The sequence below is a fragment of the Cordyceps militaris genome (genome assembly GCF_000225605.1).
Source record: "Cordyceps militaris CM01 unplaced genomic scaffold CCM_S00006, whole genome shotgun sequence".
In the NCBI taxonomy this organism is placed as follows: Eukaryota; Fungi; Ascomycota; class Sordariomycetes; order Hypocreales; family Cordycipitaceae; genus Cordyceps; species Cordyceps militaris.
In genome coordinates this window covers 2,678,355-2,696,673 of record NW_006271974.1, presented here as the reverse complement: position 1 = coordinate 2,696,673, position 18,319 = coordinate 2,678,355, and the positions used below count along the sequence as shown (strand labels likewise).

General features: G+C 56.9%; 9 protein-coding genes across 9 annotated transcripts; 5 read left to right on the top strand and 4 right to left on the bottom strand.

Moving 5' to 3' along the window:
• Positions 1-684: 684 nt before the first annotated feature.
• CCM_08104 (uncharacterized protein) lies at positions 685-1,457 on the bottom strand (the record flags this gene model as incomplete). Its single annotated transcript, XM_006673243.1, has 3 exons — positions 685-1,079; positions 1,143-1,385; positions 1,445-1,457. The coding sequence occupies 3 exons, from the start codon at positions 1,455-1,457 to the stop codon at positions 685-687; spliced, it is 651 nt and encodes a 216-aa protein (XP_006673306.1).
• Positions 1,458-1,851: 394 nt separating this feature from the next.
• Positions 1,852-3,531, top strand: CCM_08103 (flavin-binding monooxygenase-like protein; the record flags this gene model as incomplete). The annotated part of the gene is made up of 3 exons (XM_006673242.1): positions 1,852-2,106; positions 2,174-2,529; positions 2,586-3,531. 3 exons carry the CDS (start codon positions 1,852-1,854, stop codon positions 3,529-3,531), a joined length of 1,557 nt encoding a protein of 518 aa, XP_006673305.1.
• Positions 3,532-4,233: 702 nt separating this feature from the next.
• CCM_08102 (uncharacterized protein) lies at positions 4,234-5,403 on the top strand (the record flags this gene model as incomplete). Its single annotated transcript, XM_006673241.1, has 1 exon — positions 4,234-5,403. One exon carries the CDS (start codon positions 4,234-4,236, stop codon positions 5,401-5,403), a length of 1,170 nt encoding a protein of 389 aa, XP_006673304.1.
• Positions 5,404-6,822: 1,419 nt separating this feature from the next.
• Positions 6,823-7,903, top strand: CCM_08101 (Protein kinase-like domain; the record flags this gene model as incomplete). The annotated part of the gene is made up of 2 exons (XM_006673240.1): positions 6,823-7,314; positions 7,367-7,903. 2 exons carry the CDS (start codon positions 6,823-6,825, stop codon positions 7,901-7,903), a joined length of 1,029 nt encoding a protein of 342 aa, XP_006673303.1.
• A 383-nt stretch (positions 7,904-8,286) lies between these two features.
• CCM_08100 (palmitoyltransferase AKR1) lies at positions 8,287-10,543 on the bottom strand (the record flags this gene model as incomplete). Its single annotated transcript, XM_006673239.1, has 2 exons — positions 8,287-10,191; positions 10,253-10,543. The coding sequence occupies 2 exons, from the start codon at positions 10,541-10,543 to the stop codon at positions 8,287-8,289; spliced, it is 2,196 nt and encodes a 731-aa protein (XP_006673302.1).
• Positions 10,544-11,036: 493 nt separating this feature from the next.
• CCM_08099 (uncharacterized protein) lies at positions 11,037-11,492 on the top strand (the record flags this gene model as incomplete). The annotated part of the gene is made up of 2 exons (XM_006673238.1): positions 11,037-11,208; positions 11,269-11,492. 2 exons carry the CDS (start codon positions 11,037-11,039, stop codon positions 11,490-11,492), a joined length of 396 nt encoding a protein of 131 aa, XP_006673301.1.
• Positions 11,493-12,989: 1,497 nt separating this feature from the next.
• On the top strand, positions 12,990-13,850 carry CCM_08098 (SRP receptor beta subunit (Srp102), putative; the record flags this gene model as incomplete). The annotated part of the gene is made up of 1 exon (XM_006673237.1): positions 12,990-13,850. One exon carries the CDS (start codon positions 12,990-12,992, stop codon positions 13,848-13,850), a length of 861 nt encoding a protein of 286 aa, XP_006673300.1.
• A 305-nt stretch (positions 13,851-14,155) lies between these two features.
• CCM_08097 (cystathionine beta-synthase) lies at positions 14,156-15,783 on the bottom strand (the record flags this gene model as incomplete). Its single annotated transcript, XM_006673236.1, has 2 exons — positions 14,156-15,443; positions 15,515-15,783. 2 exons carry the CDS (start codon positions 15,781-15,783, stop codon positions 14,156-14,158), a joined length of 1,557 nt encoding a protein of 518 aa, XP_006673299.1.
• Positions 15,784-16,092: 309 nt separating this feature from the next.
• CCM_08096 (chitin synthase) lies at positions 16,093-18,109 on the bottom strand (the record flags this gene model as incomplete). The annotated part of the gene is made up of 3 exons (XM_006673235.1): positions 16,093-16,320; positions 16,372-17,946; positions 17,999-18,109. 3 exons carry the CDS (start codon positions 18,107-18,109, stop codon positions 16,093-16,095), a joined length of 1,914 nt encoding a protein of 637 aa, XP_006673298.1.
• Between the last annotated feature and the right edge of the window lie 210 nt (positions 18,110-18,319).

Here is an 18,319-nt window from a genome sequence, read left to right as displayed (position 1 = left end):
AAGCCAGCCAGCAATAAGTGCCCTACTACTTCCTCGCTGGCTTGCTTGCTAGCTGGCTTCCTTGCTGGCTAGCTAGCTGGCTAGCTGGCTGGCTGGCTTACTTACTTCCTCGCTGGCTGGCTGGCTGGCTGGCTTACTTACTTGCTAGCTTGCTGGCTGCCTGGCTGGCTGCCTGGCTGGCTCTAAGCACTTAAACAGAAATATTGATATACTGAAAAAAATTATACACGCTCTCGGTGTATGCCTAGTGCGTAAACCCCGATACAACAATGCAAAATGGGTTTTAGCGACAACTCACCTATAGGCTGCCGTAGACAAACGCGTGGCGCGAGGGTTTGGTTGTTGGCAGCTGGCGGCGTTTTTCTGTCAAATTTGTCAAAATTTGTCAACTGCAGTTGAGTTGAGTCGGGGGTCAACATCCTCGCACAGTACATGACAGCGCTCGTAATACAAAGTCATTCTCTTATATAATAATTGTCATATGCAGGCCCCTGCCTTATTGTTTCACGAAAATTATAGTTTGACTCTCGCAAATCGTCCCCGCACAAGATGGCTCCTCTTTTAGCACACGCTCGACGATAACGGCTCCAGCTATTTTCTCCATGCAACCCCTATATCGCCTTCTCCATGATTCCAGTTCTCGATACGTAATAGCTACCATTTAGCACTCTCCCACATTAACCGTTACTGTTTCCCCTTTTGGCGCTTGGTGTCCGGGTTCAGGTAAAAGTGCAGCGGCAGCGTCAGCACCGACAAGACGACGCACACGGCCGTCGTGAAGAGCTGCACCAGCGTCCACAGCCGGGCCGCCACGTGCGGCGCCGCAAACTCGAGGCAGTAGTTCATCTGGTACAGGTCCTCCTGGCTGGCAATGTAGTACTTGAGCATCGACGCCCCGTTGGGTGTGTCGCCGGCGTCTGCATCGAGCTCCGCGCTCACATCGCGCGCGAGTCGCGACTGCTGCTGCTCCAGCTTGAGCACCGTCACGAGCTTGACGGTCACGGCATAGATGGGGAAGAACCAGATGCGGAAGCTCTGTCGCGCCGTGGCGTACAAGAGCTTGTTCTTCTCGTCAAACGCTGGAATGCGCGGTCAGCAAGGGACAGGCTGCAGGGTAGGTAGGGGAAACCAGCCCGACGTACCAGTCGAGTCGACGACAATGTCGAGACGCGGCGCAAAGGTAATGTACCAGCGGTAAATGCACTGTACCAGCCACAGCGACTCGATGCTCCCAAAAAAGGGAATCGCGATGTTGCGGAAGCGCGGGACCCAGCACAGGGGATGGATAAACTCGGCGTCAGGCAGAAAGTACTTGTTCAGTGCCGCGTCCTGCTCGTGGGCGCTGCCCATGCAGAGCGTCTTGATGACTCCTTCGATATCACTTGCTGCATTGCCCGTCAGTGTTTTCTCTTTCGCATTTTCTCTCGGTATTTGCGCCGCATACCTGGACTGTCCATGGTGAAGCTTGTGTGGAGCTTGTGATGCGCAACGGCAGAAAGTGGCCGGAGCAGACGGAAAGGAAGAAGACGCACCTTTTCCTTTATGCTGCGAGATAAGACAGGGAGCCAAGATCAAATACGAGAAACATGTCACAATGACCTACGCCACAGATTATCTGCAAACAATTGTCGACCACGTTGCTTGCATGTGTGGTTCCTGGTGTGCCCATTTCCTCTTTGACATGTGAAGTGTGACGTCAGGACTTTTTTTTCTGCAGATGCAACCCGCGTTGTCGATGCAATGCCATGCGCAATATTCATCCATAAATTCCACGCACTCAAGACGACGATACGAAACCAGTTCTCTACATCTACATTTTTATAGCATTTTTAGCGATTCCAATTGAGCGCCATGTCTTCCCAATCCGGCGTCGAGAACCCGCTGCTGCACCCGCTGCTGTTCCTGTACCAGGTGCTGCAGTGGCTCATCACCTTGGCCCTCGCGCCGAAACCGCCCAAGGACGCGACGGCGTCCAATCGGCCCCGGATTGCCATTATCGGCGCCGGTCTGACCGGTGTCACAGCCGCGGCGCACTGCGCCGGCCACGGCTTCAATGTGCAAATCTTTGAGGCCGGCGACGAAGAGGCCGTCGGCGGCATCTGGACTGCAAGTCAACCCTGAAACCCCAGCTCTCTCCAACTATGACTCAAATCCATCCTGTATATCAATCGAGGCTGACCAACTCAAACAGCGCGTCAACAGCACCTCGGGCCTGCAGATCCACTCCCTCATGTACCGCTTCCACCCGGCCGTCACCTGGCAAAAGGGCTACCCCAACAAGACGCAAATCGTCGAGCAGATCCGCCACATCTGGAACCTCTACAAGCTCGACCAGCACACCAAGTTCAACTTCAAGGTCGACAAGGTCTACCAGGACAACCAGGGCCGGTGGATCATCAACGACCCCTCCAATGGCCGCTTCGACGGCCTCGTCGCCGCCATTGGCACCTGCGGCGCGCCCAAAATGGCCAAAATCGACAATGCTGAGAGCTTCCAGGGCAAAATCATCCACTCCTCCCAGCTCGACGAGTACGTATCCCCACCGCTCCCCTCCCGAACAACACTGCAACTGACCCGTCTGCAAGCATCGACGTCAAGGGCAAGAAAATGGCCATTATCGGTGGCGGCGCGTCGGCCATCGAGGCGCTCGAGTTTGGCATCGCCAAAGACGCGGCGCAAATCTCCATCCTCTCGCGCTCCGACAAGTGGATCATCCCGCGCAACGTCGTCGTTGACGCGCTGCTCAGCATGAACATCTTTGGGCAGGAGACGGTGCTGTCGTGGATCCCCGAGATGCTGCTCCGGCGGCTCTTCTACCGCGACATGGCGGACATTGCGCCCTCGGACGTCGGTCTCTTCACCGACACGCCCATGGTCAACTCGGACATCATGGGCCAGCTGCGCGAGGGCAAGGCCGAGTGGATCCGCGGCGACATCGAGGGCTTCACGGAGCGCGGCGTGCGCGTCAACCACCGGGCGGCGGGCGTGCCCAAGGGCGGGCCCGGCAGGGACCGCGTCGTCGACGCCGACGTCGTCGTGCTCGCCACGGGCTTCAAGCGGCCCAGCCTGTCCTTCCTCCCCGACGACTGCTTCGAGGCGCCGTACGGCCCGCCCAACTGGTACCTGCAGACGTTCCCGCCGCCGCACCCGAGCCTGTCGGCCATCAACTGCACCTACGTCGCCGCCATCGGCACCGTCGGCAACTGGCACATTGGCATCTACACGCGCATCATGCTCATGTTCATCACTGACCCCCTTGCCCGCCCCTCCCCCTTCTGGATGCGCCGCTGGATCGGTCTGACCCGCTTCCTCAAGTCGTACTCGCCCACGCCCGCCTTTGACTTCTTCACCTACCTCGAGCTCGTCTGGTGGTTCGCGTTTTGCGTCGCCATCAACCCGTTCCGCTGGAAGTGGGCGCTCTTTGTCCTCTTTGGTGTCGGCTTTGACCTGCCCAACAATTTCTCAGAGCTGGAAAAGCGGGTGCTTAAAACAGACGGGTATCAGAAGCTGGATCAAGGCCGAAGTTTCTAGGAGCCAATGCGCGTGTGTCGGCTTCATCAGGGGGGTGCAAAGGGAATACAGAATGTGAAAAGTATCGAAACGACTGTGAAAGAGACCATCATCGAAACGACTTTGAGAGAGATCATCAATGAACAATGAGAACAAGAGATGATTCTTTAAAGAAGATTGTAGGATATGCAGTGAACGTATGATCAACTTGTCCTCCTCTTGATTGAATAGCCGTCGCCTGTCTGCTTGAGCGGCCTGAGTTGTCTATATGCCGCTTCGAGGTGTGGTCTAAAGAGGGAAGCCCGAATGCAGGACCTACTTTCTTTTCTTGCGCACTTCTGTGCCGTGTTCATCCTGTATCACTTCTACATCACACTTCTACATCACACTTCTACATCACACTCCGCATCATTAGGTGGCTGCGCGACATTCGGGGATATTTGTTGCTCTGCGTTGGACATGTAAAACGCCATGTTGCCTCATCAAAGCAAAGCTGAAACCTGTTCTGTTGATACTTGATCACCATAAAAAACTGTACCTCGACTGATTATGTGCTGAAGGACGGGCGTTTAGTTGTGATACCTGTGGCTGTCTCGTCTCAGTCCAATTGCATCCACAATGAACTCCTATATAAAGCGGCCAGTCCGCTGACACTGCCAACCCCAATGCGAGCAACGCACTGCACACCACTCACTCCGTGTTCAAAACGCACCAGTGCCTAACATGTCTTCTGAAAACCCTCAATACTCCCTCTGGCTCTGGCGGACCGACTACGACGACAGAGACGACGGCGTTTATGAATTAAGATGGTTCGCGCTGCATATCGGAACACCCTGGGGCAAAGTCGTCGTCAAGGCAAGTGATGCTGATTTTTCAGGCTATGATGCCAAACTGGCACAGTTTCGCGGGCACTGTTTGTCCCTAGCAGTGCACCCCGGCACAGCATTCGAGAAGAATGAATACGGCTTCTCACCCAACGATAGCCTGAAATGGGTGCTCGAGGCATTGATCGCTGCGCAGGGCCAACGTGGTCCAACCTTGCAAGACATGACCTTGAAGGACTTTTTGCGAAATCCATGCAGCAGCTACCGAATCAAGATGATCTCTACGCAGGACCAACGTGGTCCAACCTTGCAAGAGATGACCTTGAAGGACTTTTTGCAAAATCCATGGAGCAGCTACCGAATCAAGATTAAGGAGGGCAAGCTGCACGCCGAACCCTGCGATTCCATCTCCGGGAAAAGGGACATGGCTTTCTGGACCGGCTTATCGATGCCTCGCCTGGGCGATCTACCGCCTTTCACAATAAAGACGCGCAACTGGTCTGACTTTTGTATCCGCACCCAGGTTCCCGGCAGCGCCGTCGGCGACTTGGCGCGCCCGGTGTGGCTCGGCGACGAGTGCTACCGATTCAGACCCTTCGTTGGCCTCAACAAGGACGACATTAGCCAGATCATCAAGAAGCACCAGGTCATGAACTCCATGGTAAACGATCCGAGTATCTTTTTCAACTTCCAGCTCATCCCGGCGTTCGTGACGGTCGTCCACTACGTCATCATCGACGACAAGAATCGGGTGCTGGGCCTGGCTGGCGAGTGCCCGTCCGGTGCCATACCGCTGCGCCAGGCGCTGCAGGAGGGCCGTTACGCGGCGAGCAAGAGCGCCTGGAAGAAGAAGCTCGAGGACACGCTAGGGGGAATGCGCCAGGGGGAAGAGCATTGGATGACCGTGTCGCTAGACAGCGTGCTCGTCCGGGAGGATGAGGTGTGGATTTGGGAGTTTGGGGCCGCGTATAAACCCTCTGATCTCGACGCGTTTGGCGGCGGGGCGACCGAGCTTGATTCAAGTCCACTCGATAAGCTCTTTTCGGATCCCCTTTGGGGAGGAGCGTGACTCTGATTCTGTTTGGGGTGGCGCGCCACGAAGCCATGGACGTGACGGGTGGGAGGAGAGGATTCTCAGCATACGACGGATTATTAGGAACAAATGAATACACATTGTTTGCACTCTTAAATGAGAAATTATCCCTTGGCAAGTCTAGCCGTGAGGTGACGATAAGTGGACGGAGCGTGTTACAAGTCAAAGAGCGCTAAATAGAACCTGCAGGCCTATGACGTGTCACTAGAGAGAAATGTGCGCCCTGGTAGGTTGTTATAAGTGTTTCGAAGCCGTCTCAAGACTCAGCATGGTTGTTGCCTAGATTCCTGTATCACTCGAATGGACAAGCCTGCGTCGGGGGCGGCTCTGGGTTGGGCGCGTAATGGCTCACGGTGTGCCATGTGGTACAAGGAGTATATAGGCTCTTTCAACTAGTTGCGCAAATGTATCCTATGCTACTCTGACAATTATTTGTTCAATAGAGCGGTTGGTTAGTGAATCTGTCGTCGTTGGGAGCACAAGTGTTGGGTGGCACACAACATGTCTGCAGCACTCGCAACAGTTGTGATTTATTGTTACTTTGTTAGAGACGTGGGAACCTTGTAGAAGTCCCGAGAGTTTCTAAAAGAAGGATGAAATGATGAAAAGAATGAATTAGTGACCAACGGTCTGACCGAGATACCTTTCCATTGACCAATGTCGACAACGTCTCGGAAGTTGTGGTCAAGACCCATTGCAAATTTGACGAAGCGCTCTGTTCCAGCGAGCAATTGTTTTATTTACTTTAGGTTCTGTACACATTATCAGGAAGTTGACGATGATCGAGTCCTTGATACAGAGCGTGCAGTTGGTTCACGGAATAATATGCAGCGACACAATACGCACAATGCAATGATAACCTTCATGGTAAATGCTCGCAGTAATCGACTGAAATCCAGTAAAGAATATTCGACAGATAAGAGACAACTTCAACAATTCTAACCTAAATTCTGCTGCGCAGCGTGGCGACAGGTAGTAGTGCACCAACGACCAAGACAAAACATGGTCTCTGCGCCGATCATAGTCTTTCTAAGCGCAGACTTGGGCTCACGGGTGTTTGTAATGTCATGAGCACGTTTCAAAACAAGTTCTCGCACTGGCTAGATGAACGATGTGTCTTTCGTAGTAACCTGTTGGCCGTTGGGAGCCCTTGAGCGCCACAGCGCGTAAAATGGCGAGACGAAGGCGCAGCCTTTCATCTGAGAATCTTCACTGCTCCCCGCATATGCATGCACCAACACTTTATCACACTATCAAGTATTCCTCCAGGTGCCGCCCATCAGAGCTTGTCATTTTTTCCATCGTCTTCATCCTTTCTACCAACAATAGGCATTCCTTTCTTCTCATATTTCATTCCAATTTAACCATCTTGCGCCTTTTCCAAAGACGGCGGCAATGGAAGTCGACCGCGAATATCGCATCTACAGCTACACCACCACAAATCCCGGTGAAGAGCCAGCCAGCTTTCTCCTTCGGCTGCGCCTGGATGGGAAATTCTTCAGCGTGGAGGTCAGCGAATCGCTCTTTCGAAACTCCCCGGCTCGACTGAGCGAGTTTCACCAGTACCTCTCCTTCTTGCAGTTCGACGAAGGCGGGCCGGAAGACGACGACGATGGCCCCGAGAGCCATGGTTCGCGCCACGCTCAACCGGGCATTTCCATTGATGACTGCTTCGAGTGGACTGTGCAACCTCTTCTCGAAACGTTCAAAGAACTAGCCCCAGAGCCAGCGCTTGCGTCGAGAATCATGCTAGACGCCTTCTTTAGCTCCGTCTCGTACGAATGCCGGCTCGGGGCCGTTGACGAGCGCCTTGATCCAGGACCAATCGACGCCCTGCCAACAGAGCCCCCATTCATTCCAGACAACCTCTCCCCTGGCGCCACGACCGTCCACGGCACACCCGCCTCGGCTTTTTTTCCCCATCTTCCCCCTGTCCGAGATCGAGGTGCTGAGCGACGCGCCCAGCCGGATCCGCGACCACGACCCGACCACTGTGCGCGTCCACGGAGCAGAGTATTTCTTCAAGTCGCTTGAGGCGGTCGGCGAGGACCTGGGGCGGATGGAGATTCGCAAGTACGAGGACATTGCCAAGGCGCGTTTCGGTCCCGCGGTCCGCACGTCGCGCCTGTTTGGCATCGCGCAGGATGCGCAAAGGGCCGTCAAGGGCATCATGCTCCACCGCATCGCGGAGCAGGGCACGCTGGACTCTCTTGTCCGCCCGGAGACGCCCAGGGAGACCAGGCAGCGATGGAGCCGCCAGATTCAGCAGACTTTGGGTGCGCTGCACGACAGGGACATTGTCTGGGGCGATGCCAAGGCCGCCAACGTGTTGATTGACGTCGAGGGCGATGCGTGGATTATCGATTTTGGTGGCGGTTACACGCGAGGATGGGTCGATGAAGACGGCGCGGGGACGATTGCGGGAGACCTCGAAGGGCTGCAGAACATTATTCGCTTTATCAACGCTGAGGAGTAGGCTCGCGTACTGCAGCATGGCGTAGTCAGTAGGACAGAATCAGGTATCCGAGCATAAGAGATGCCTTGGCTGTCCAACGGCCAGCTTGCGTACCTTTGCTTGTTGGAGCAGCTCGTTCCCTGTCCAGTGTTCTAGACGGATCACAATGTCGACACGCCACAAACTTGGAATAATCTTTGTCTGTATTACAATAGCGGTATGTATGTACCTAATGTTCATGAATCGTCTCGTCTTCAACCACACCAATCGATACAAGCCACATCTCCCCCTCTCTACGTTATACACGAAAACGAAAACAAAAAAGAATTCTAAAGCTTCGAGCTCCCAATGCATGCGCCAACAAGCTCTATAATCACAGCTGCGCGTCCCGAGACAAATCCCAGTTACACCTCTTCTTCTGCGGCCACGGCCTCGTAGCCGCCTCTAGCGCGCATGCCCGTCAGCTGCATCAGGGTCGGGCTCTCGTACATTTCCGTGTAGTCGACCTTGTCGCCGCCCAGCAGCGCGGTGCCGTTGTCGCGCTGGCCAAAGATGGGCGCGGGGTCAAACCAGAAATCCTTGCAGTTGAGGAGGCAGCCGCGGCTGTAGGGGTTCTTCTTCTTGCGGCGGTTTTTGCCCGTCGCCGCGCCGCGGCCGGTAATGGTCTCGATAAAGGGGTCGACGCCGAGCAGGCGGCTCCACTGCCGCAGGGTGCCGCTCGGGCGCTTGGCAGCGGCGGGCGCCGCGGCCGGGCCCGCAGCAATGGCGGGGTGGTTGGGGTCGAGCGGCGTGCCGGTCGAGGTAAACGCCGTCGACGCATTCTGCCCAGTGTTGATGCCCATCATGTTCTCATAGGTCGTCATGGCGCGGGACACTTGGATGAGCTGCGTAGCGACGAGCATCGAGACCCACGTCAGCTGCAGCGTGATCCAGGCGCCAAGCAGCAGCGTGTACGCGTCGGCGTTGACCAGCTTGCACAGCGTCGGGCTCAGCACGTTGCACTGGTCCGAGGCATCGGTGGCGCGGTCGGCAAAGTAGTCCCACAGCAGCCAGTTGTAGAAGAAGATGCCGACCGAGAGCGACACGAGGTAGAAGAAGAAGTGGCGGTGCGTGTTGACACCGACGCAGTTGTAGACCCACGGGCAGTGGTGGTCGTGCTTGGCCACGCAGCGCTGGCAGCGACGGCAGTGCTTGCTACGCAGCGGCGTGCGGATCATGCAGGTGACGCAAAAGTTGGTCTCGTCGTACTTCCACGTCTTGAGCAGCTCGTCGATGACGGCGCGCTGCTCGGCGATGCCGTTCATCTTGGGGACGTAGCCGGGGTCGTAGCGCATGCACGCGGCGTAGAAAAAGGTCGTAAGCGATATGCAGACGCCGAAGATGAGATTGAGCAGGAGATGCGTCGACTCGGCCCGGAACATGGTGTACGGCAGCACGGTGAAGAACCAGTTGACGGCGACGAGGAAGAGCGAGCCGGCAAAGATGCCAGCCATCCAGGGCGTCTTATGAAAGTGGCGCATGTCGGACGGCGCGTATTCGAGCACCTGCTGCGCAATAAATGTGATGCCATAGCCGATGAGAACGGCAGCCGGGATGCCAAAGTAGACGGGCGCATGCGACAGCGTCATCAAGCCAGACCACACCAGCAAAAACGGCCAGAGGAAGAGGAATTTCGTCAAGAACGCACGCTTGTCTTTGAGAAAGTAGCCCGCACCAGGCCACGGAGGCGTCGAGGGGTTTCCATCCTCGTCAAAGCCACACTCCTTGAGCGCTCTGTGCCACGCCTTTTCCGTGTGCAGCTCGCTCGCTGTGACGGCGGGCGTCTTGCCCGTGTCCGTCTTGGCGAAGCGGTCGGCACCATACTCGACAACCTTGAGGATGCACGCCGGGTGTCCCTTGACGAGGGCCCAGTGCAGCGCCGTGAAGCCCTGCTCGTCGGTCGCGTGGACACTGGCGCCCCATCGGAGGAAGACGTCGACGCACTGCGGGAAGCCCTTGTAGGCGGCCCACATGAGCGCCGTGTGGCCGTAGCTGTCGACGACGTCGACGGGAATGCCCTGGTGCAGCAGCAGCACGAGCAGCAGCACGTTGCCGTTAAAAGTCGAAATGTGCAGCGTGTTGTAGCCTTGCGAGTCGGTGATGAGCGGGTCGGCGCCGTGCTGCAGCAGCAGGTTGAGCGTGTAGTAGTGGCACCGCTGCGCGGCCCATTGCAGCGGCGTGGCCACAGACTCGCCGCCTTTTCGGTTGATCTCGGCGCCGTGGTCGATGAGGAACTTGCACATGGCGTACTGGTTATTGATAGCCGCCCACTATTGCTGTTAGCGTCTTGTTCCGCTCGCTAGAATTGCCGAGACAAAGGTCTGTGCATACATGTAAAGGCGTGATGCCTTCGTCGTCTGTATAGGTGGCGTCAAACTCGCCCGATTCGAAGAGCTTTTCCATCGCAGGGACGTCGCCGGTGCGAGCAAATTGCATAATGTCCTCCTCAGGCGGCGCGGGCGTAGCTGCTGCTGCTGCTGCTGTTGCGGCCACCGCTCCGGCGCCCTCGTTTTGCATGCTTGCCATCTCCATGGTGCTGTTATCCAGCTGCGGTGCGGCGACGGACGCCTTGCTCGATGGCTGGAGGGCGGAGGTGCTGCTAGGTCTTGCCGAGCCTGCCATACGTGATCGGCAGAGAGACCTTCGTCAACAGGATCGGTGTCGATGAGAATGAAAATATTGCGGCTGGGAAAGTCGTCGCGGCACCCCGGCTAGGAGGTTTCCAACATGACGGGAGCGAGGCTGAGCTCCCGGCTGGTGGCCCAATGGAGACTAGCGTGGCGCAGCAATAGGGGACCTTACCTGCGAGCTGTGGCTAGTGGCTGGACCAGCAACAAACTTGATCTGATGAAAATGGAAAAGATTTCACAATTGAAAAAAAAAAAGATATAAGACGATGGTAAAGGTACGGACAGCCATTCGGATAGGCCGAGGAGAAAAAAACAGACACTGCGTCGTGTCACCCTCCTAAGACTAGGTATTACTACAAGAATCGAACATGGTCAAAGCAGTCTGACTCACCCACTGTGCTGGCTAAATAGGCGTTGACGCAAGCGTCATGACTTCTCACAAGCTACATCTCCGTGTTGCTACTAGACCTCGCTCCAGATTCATCATGTCTACATTGGCCGAACTCGAGTCCGAGTTTGAAAGGCTCACCGCGATCCTCGAGGCTGCCAAATATGAACATGACCCGGCCATGACGGAAGAAAAGCGCATAGTCCTCGCATGTAAACATCGAGCGGTTCACACCGAACTATTCGCCGCCAGAAAAGAAGCCGCAGCTGGTGCGTTCCCCTCCAAAGTAGCGCAAATGTTTTCATATTACTGACCCTCTCGGTGTCCAGCGCAAACCTCGTCCGCTCCCGAACCTGAACTGATTGGCATCCCTACACTGGCGCAACTAGAGTCCAAGTATGAGGAGTTTGAACAGATGCTTCAGGTGGTCAAGAGCGACTTGACAATTTCCAATGACAGAAGAAGAGACATGTCTATTGAAAGGCTCACGCTTCGCAGTGAACTCATTGCCGCGCGACGAGAAGCAAAAGCTGCGAAGCAGAACAGCGCATAAGTTTTAGAACAACAAGACCTGAAGAGCGCCGACGCAAAAGCACCGAGTGATGAAAGGGAAAAGCCCACCTCTGATACTCTGACACGGCACCTGACAAGGTCTACAAAACTACTCCATCTTTATTCACTAAATTACAAAATGCCCCAGCTCAAGGTGTGAGATGACGGTCACCACAACTCGGCAGCAGTGACATTGGAGGTAGCCCGAGGCCGCTGCGCTTGCGGTAAATTATCGCTGCTATTTTTGGCCTGTCAAATTATGGTGTAGTCGGGGAGCTCTCTGCAGAGGTGCAAAGGTCGATCGCATCCAGTGCAGCTGTACCCTTTACAGCTACATCCGTGTTGCACCGCAACCACTTCCCCGCGGGCCCCTGGTTTTTTTCTAACAAGGGCGTGAGAGTTGTTGTTCATTCCCGCTTTGTTTCGGCCTCCTCAGAGTTTGTCTCTGTAGCTGATACTTTAGACTCTGTTGGGCCTTTGCCATGCTCAGCCTCCCAGGTCTTTTTGTTGGCAGCCGCGGCGGCTTTTGAAGCGGCTCGGAGCTCGTCCCCGGCCGCCCGATATGGGAGCGCAATTTCTCTCTTCCTATCGTTTGATACGGACCAGTCACTTTTGACAGCCTGGCGGATTGCTGCAATTTCGTCGTACTTTTTTTGAAGTTCAGGTATAGAAGCCATGGTGTCAGATGGACGACGAGGATGTTGCAAGAGATGAGTTGGGCGAGGCAGCGCTTTTCTAAAGGAAGGCCGCGCGTACTGGAGAAGTAGGTGCGATTTGTAGAAAGGATAGTGCCAAATGACCAATTCCGGGGCGTCTTTGGAGTCGTTACAGATGCACGGTCGGAATAACTGTAGGTGATTGTCAAGGGAGATGTATCTGGGCAAAGAGGGGGCCACTCAACTGGAATGGAATCGGAGTGAGCCTTGAAGTCGTGCGGCGGTTTCACAAACTGACCAATCATTCTACGCCGTCTTGGGTATGCACAAATGTGCACAAGAACTTCAGCTGGCTGGATGATTTTTATAACCTTGGTTATTCTTTCTCTCGGTTGATTATTTTCCCGTCCTTTTTGCTTTCATCGTCTTGGGTTGTATTGTTCGCCGAGTAGGGTAGGGCCACGATGAAGCGGCACCCTCTCAATGCGTTGTGAGGCTGCATACTATTAATGTAACAAGTTAGTAAACAATTGAGATTCGTACCTAAATATTAAGTTATTTCGTCGTCAAAATAAATACAAAATTCCCAACCCGTTTTTCCTATGAACAACTCGACCCTGACCTACAAGGTGTCTATACGAATACGCCAAAATGGGCAGACGCACCAAGTTTGCGGCCCGCAACTGAACTCTCCACACACAAGACCAGCCTCATCAAGTCAGGCCCGCGACGACAACCTGTCTACATCTCGACAAACCAACCTGTCTCGACAACCCAGGCAGCCTCTTGCCCATTCCTGACGGCCAACACCTCCTCCAGCACAAACGCTACCGCCGCCCACGATGCCGACCTTAGAGGAAGTCGTCCACTTCCTCATGACGCCGTCCTGGGCCGTCGTCATCCTCGGCGCCCTCATCGTCCTCGGCGCCCCCGTGCTGCTGCACGTCATCCTCTCCCGCAGCGTCACCTACATCGTGCCGCCCGTCGTGCTGCTCCTCGGCCCGTCCGGCAGCGGCAAGACGTCTCTGCAGACGCTCTTTGAGCGCGGCGGCACCAGCACCCCGCCCGCCACGCGCACCTCGCAGTCGTCGCAGTCGGTCGAGCTCAACGCGTCGACCGACGCCGCCAAGAAGAACACGTACCGCAACCACGACGAGTCCGACGGGACGTACACCAAGTTCCTGCTCGTCGACACCCCCGGCCACGGCAAGCTGCGCGGCACCGCCCTCGGCAAGCTGCGCCGCGCCGACAAGCTCCGCGCCGTGCTGTTCGTCGTCGACGCCGCGGCGCTCGGCGAGCCCGAGGCGCTGGCCCCGACCGCGCAGTACCTGTACGACGTGCTGCTGCTGCTGCAGAAGCGCGCCACGCGCAGCAAGGACCCCCGCAGCGTGCCGGTGCTCGTCGTCGCAAACAAGATGGACCTGTTTACGGCGCTGCCCGCCGCCATGGTCCGCTCCGTGCTCGAGGCCGAGCTGGCCCGCATTCGGACCAGCCGCAGCAAGGGCCTGCTGGACTCGGGCGTCGGCGCTGACGAGCTCGGGGCCGAGGAGCAGGACGGCTGGCTGGGCGAGTACGGCTCCGACAAGTTTACGTTTGCGCAGATGCAGGAGTTTGACATTGAGGTCGAGGTGCTGCCCGGCAGCGTCACGAGCGTGGAGCCGGATGCGGATAAGTGGTGGTGGTGGATTGCGCAGAGAGTATGAAAAGAGGGCGACTGCGTGGCTTGGCGCCGACTACTATAATTATTAATGCCTCTGTAACACTACCAAATCATTCAAAGCACTGATATCATGCAATGTTCGTTTTATTCATCGTCTAATCATATCCCGAACCGTAGATGTTGAGTCTACAAGGCTCGCCCTGGTGTCTAGTCTATTTCTTGACATCAGTCTTTCCCACGACAAGTTGAATCCGGTAGTCAAAACGCCAAACTGCAAATCTATGATAAAATCCCAAAAAAAGAAAAGACGAGATTCTTAACCACCCACAGTGGCTTGCTTTGCTTTGCTTAAAGCTTCTTGCTGACCATCCAGGTGAGCAAGTCCACCTTGGTCACAACTGCGACCGGCTTCGCGAGCGTCTTGTTATCCGCGCTCTTCTCCGTGACCACGGCCGCGCTATTCCATTCGAAGAACTTGCTGAGATAGCTAAGCGACGTGTCGAGCGTAATCTCGACAAACTTGCGCTTCGTGCCCGTGGAAGCGGCGCCGCCCGCCGTCTGGCGCGGGTCCGTGACAATCTCGTCCATGCGGCCAAAGTCAAACATTACGTCCTTTACCTGCGTCTGGCCGGTGGCGCGGCCGCTGGAGATGAAGCTCAGAAGATTGCCGAGCGTGACGACGCCGACGAGGCGGCCCGAGGCGGCCAGTACGGGCAGCTGGTCAAAGCCTTTGTCGCGCATCGTCTCCACCGCCTCGGAGCAGTCGGCCGTGGCGGAAACCGACGTGACGGGCTTGAGGCGTAGCGAGGCAATGGTGGCGCCGGCGTAGGGGTCGGCGGGGGTGGTGCTGCCGGCGACGGAGGACGTCTCGACACCGTTGACGGGGAGCAGGTTGTTGGCCGCCAGCCAGTCGTCGTCGGCAAACTTGGACAGGTAGCTGCGGATGCTGTCAGGCAGCACGACGACGACGACGTCGCCCTTTTTGAAGCCGTAGTCCTTGACGGCCTTGAGCATGGCCGCCATGGCCGAGCCGGAGCTGCCACCGACGAGCAGACCCTCCTCGGCGATGAGGCGGCGCGCCAGGACAAACGACTCCCGGTCGTCCGTCTTGTACCACTTGTCGATGAGCGGGCGGTCGAGAACGTCGGGGATGAAGTCGTAGCCGATGCCCTCCACCTTGTACGGCTGGTTGGCGTGCTCGTCGTTGAGCGCCTCGGGCACGGCGAGGATGCTGCCGTGCGGGTCGGCGGCGACGACCTTGATGTCTTTGTTGTGCTTCTTGAGGCCACGGGCGAGGCCAGTAATGGTGCCGCCGGTGCCGGCGCCGGCGACGATGGCGTCAATGCGGCCGCCCGTCTGCTCCCAGATCTCCTCGGCGGTGCCGAGCTCGTGCGCGCGCGGGTTGTCGACGTTGCCGTACTGGTCGAGGATGTGCGCGTTGGGCATCTCCTTTTCGAGGCGGCGCGCGACGCCAATGTGCGACTCGGGCGCGTCCCAGGCGGCCTCGTTCGGGGTGCGGATGATGGTGGCGCCGAGAGCGCGCAGGACCGAGACCTTTTCGGCCGACATCTTCTCGGGCATGGTGATGATGGTCTTGTAGCCCTTGATGGCGCCGACGAGGGCGAGGCCGATGCCGCTAGAGACGTGTGTGTCAGTACGGATGTGGGAGAGCAGGGTATTGGAGTGAACCCTCAAGGTGGCACGTACGTGTTGCCCGAGGTGGGCTCAATCAGCGTGTCGCCGGGCTTGATGCGACCGCTCTTCTCGGCCTCTTCGACCATGCGGAGGGCGATGCGGTCCTTGACGCTGCCGCCGGCGTTGAACAGCTCGGCCTTGACGTAGACCTCGCACTCGACGCCTAGCGACTGGGGCACCTTGTTGAGACGCACCAACGGGGTGTTGCCGATGAGCTCAGTGGCGGAGAGCACCGTTGCGGGGCGGCGGCCGACGTGGGGGAGGCTGAAGGAGTCGGCCATCTTGACGGTGATTTGGGGCGAGGAACAGATGCAGAGGGAAACAAGTAGAGAAGCAGAGAGGAGGAGAGGAATAAAAGGAAGATGATTCTAGGTTGTATCAAGTGAGTGTAGTAATCAGGCGGCATGTCAAAATAATCTGGCCACCCCGCCGGCTCTTTTTTCCTGGCCCCACCATGCCGCTCGCCGCAAACGCCGGCGATACCCGCTTCTGGCCCCATGTCATCTGTGGTCTAAATCTCGTCATCCGCGATTTCGCAATCTACATCTTTGCATCATCATTATACCGAAAATATTATATACCCGCCGCCATCAATGTGTTCCTCGCCCGCCTTGCGCATCCGTATTCGTCTCCCCGTCCTCTTGAATCACCTCACGCGTCTTGCCCCATTTGAAGTCGTCTGAGTGCACCAGCGAGTACACGAGGATGATGATGTTCATAAACGGCGATGTGAAGAAGTGGATGAAGAAGCCGAAAAAGTACTGAAATCGCTCCAAATTGTTGCGCGGGAGCCAGAAACCGATGCAGAATGAATACATCTAAACGACTGTCAGTGTGTCTGCGTTTGCATCCGTCACAACTGCACTTACATAGCGGACCCAGAGGAGAGACAACAGCGCCATAAACACTGGGTTCTGGATAATCTCCTTCCCGTGCTTCACAAACAGCATAATCATCTCCGCCAGTGCCGCGATGATGAACGGTGTGATGGCCCAGGTCAGTACCGCCACGATGCTCTGCAGCCTCTCGACCAAGATGATGCCCGGGCGAAAAATCATGACAAACTCGTTGGAGATGCTACCGAGCGCCCACCGCTTTCGCTGCGACAAGAATACCTTCCACGTCTGCGGCACAATGGTAAACGCCTTGGCGCGCAGCGCCTGCGCCGTCCTCTTCTTGGGGAACAGGCTGAAGATGATGGACGCGTGGATGCTGTCCTCGGAGTAGTTGCCCATGATGTGCTGTGTCATGACGTCGTTGGGCTTGGGGCAGTACCCGAAGCGCTGGCGCAGCACCGCGTCGCCAAACGTGGCCTCATCGACGCGGATCAGCTGGCAACAGCCTGGCAGGCAGTTGACCTTGCCCGTCACGCGCGACTGGAACATGCGGCGCAGGCCCTGCGTCTGTGAGTACTCGACCGACTGGTACAGCGACCAGAGGTTCCACGGGCGCGTGTCAAAGTCGACGCAGACGTGGCCGCACACGCCCACCAGCTTGGGGTCGGTGCGGATCTGCCGCAGCATCTCCCACACGCAGCGCCGGTCAAAAACGGTGTCGGCGTCCATGCCGACGAGGTAGTCGACGGTGCCGAGGCCGCGCTGCAGCAGCGCGGTGCCGAGGTACGCAAACAGGTCGTTGTGGAACATGGTGACGACGTTTTCGGACCGCAGCCGGTAGTGGTAGAGAAAGGAGCGTGCAAAGCACAGGCTGTCGCGCTTGCCCTGGTTGTACTTTTTGCCGACGCAAATGTACGGCAGTCCCCGGTACGTGCCCGTCTGCACCTGCACCGGCATGAAGAGGCCGTCGCGCGCGCGGTACCCGTTGGGGAAGACGCGGCGCGGGCCCGGCTCCAGAATGTCCTCGAGTAGGGACCTCTGCGTCGTCTTGGCCATGCCGGGCCCGCGCACGTTGCCGTCGACGACGATGAAGATGAGCCGCGGGTGGTCGTCTATGCTATCCTGCTCCACCAGCGAGTCGAGCGACCGCGACAGCTCCTCGGGCGTCTCGTTGTAGCACGGTAGCAGCAGCACCATCTTTTCCGGCTCGTCTGGCACGTTGTCCTTGCGCGTCCGGCAGCCGCAGAAGAGCTTGTTCCAGATTAAGGTGCCGACGATACACACAATCATGAGAGCCTGTAGAACTGTGTTGGAGCTGAGAAGGACGATGAAGAGGTAGTAGACCTGCCAGAACGTGAGGGCGGCGTAGATCAGCACGCCGTTGATAATGGCCAACCCGGTGACGAGACTCCATTTTTGCATGCGGAGCAGCGTCTTGGACATGCGCTTGAGCTCCTCGTCGGCGTCCCATCGCAGCTTGGCCTCTTCTTGCTGCACGGCGGAGCTAAAGGAAGCGTCCGAGTCGGCGCCATGCGAGTTCCACGAGGCCGTCGTCTGCGGCGTTCGAATACCAGGCGGCAGAATTCCGTATATTTGTCGATTTATGGACTATCTTGTCAGCAAGCTTCCTTTGGCGTCAACAGGTCTTTGTGGCACGTACCGAAGCGCGAGACCCGGACTCTGGCGCCAGCACAGCCTGCTGCGGCGGACTCAGCTCCTGAATGATTTCCTCCTCCAGCGATCGCTGCGCCTCTCTCGAGTCTGCTTGCATCATGTACGAGACAAAGTACTCTGACTTGTGGACGATGGTGGCAGCGCAAGGCCTAGGCAGTTTGCGCGCCGGGAAAATACGGCGGAGGCTGGTTTTAAGGAGGCCTACGAGATTTGCCTCTGCCCATCCCGCACGACCAAACAGCCATCTAAGCGAAGCATGCAAACACTGTGCCATCACTGACCGTAAAATAACCCCGTCCCTCTCCGT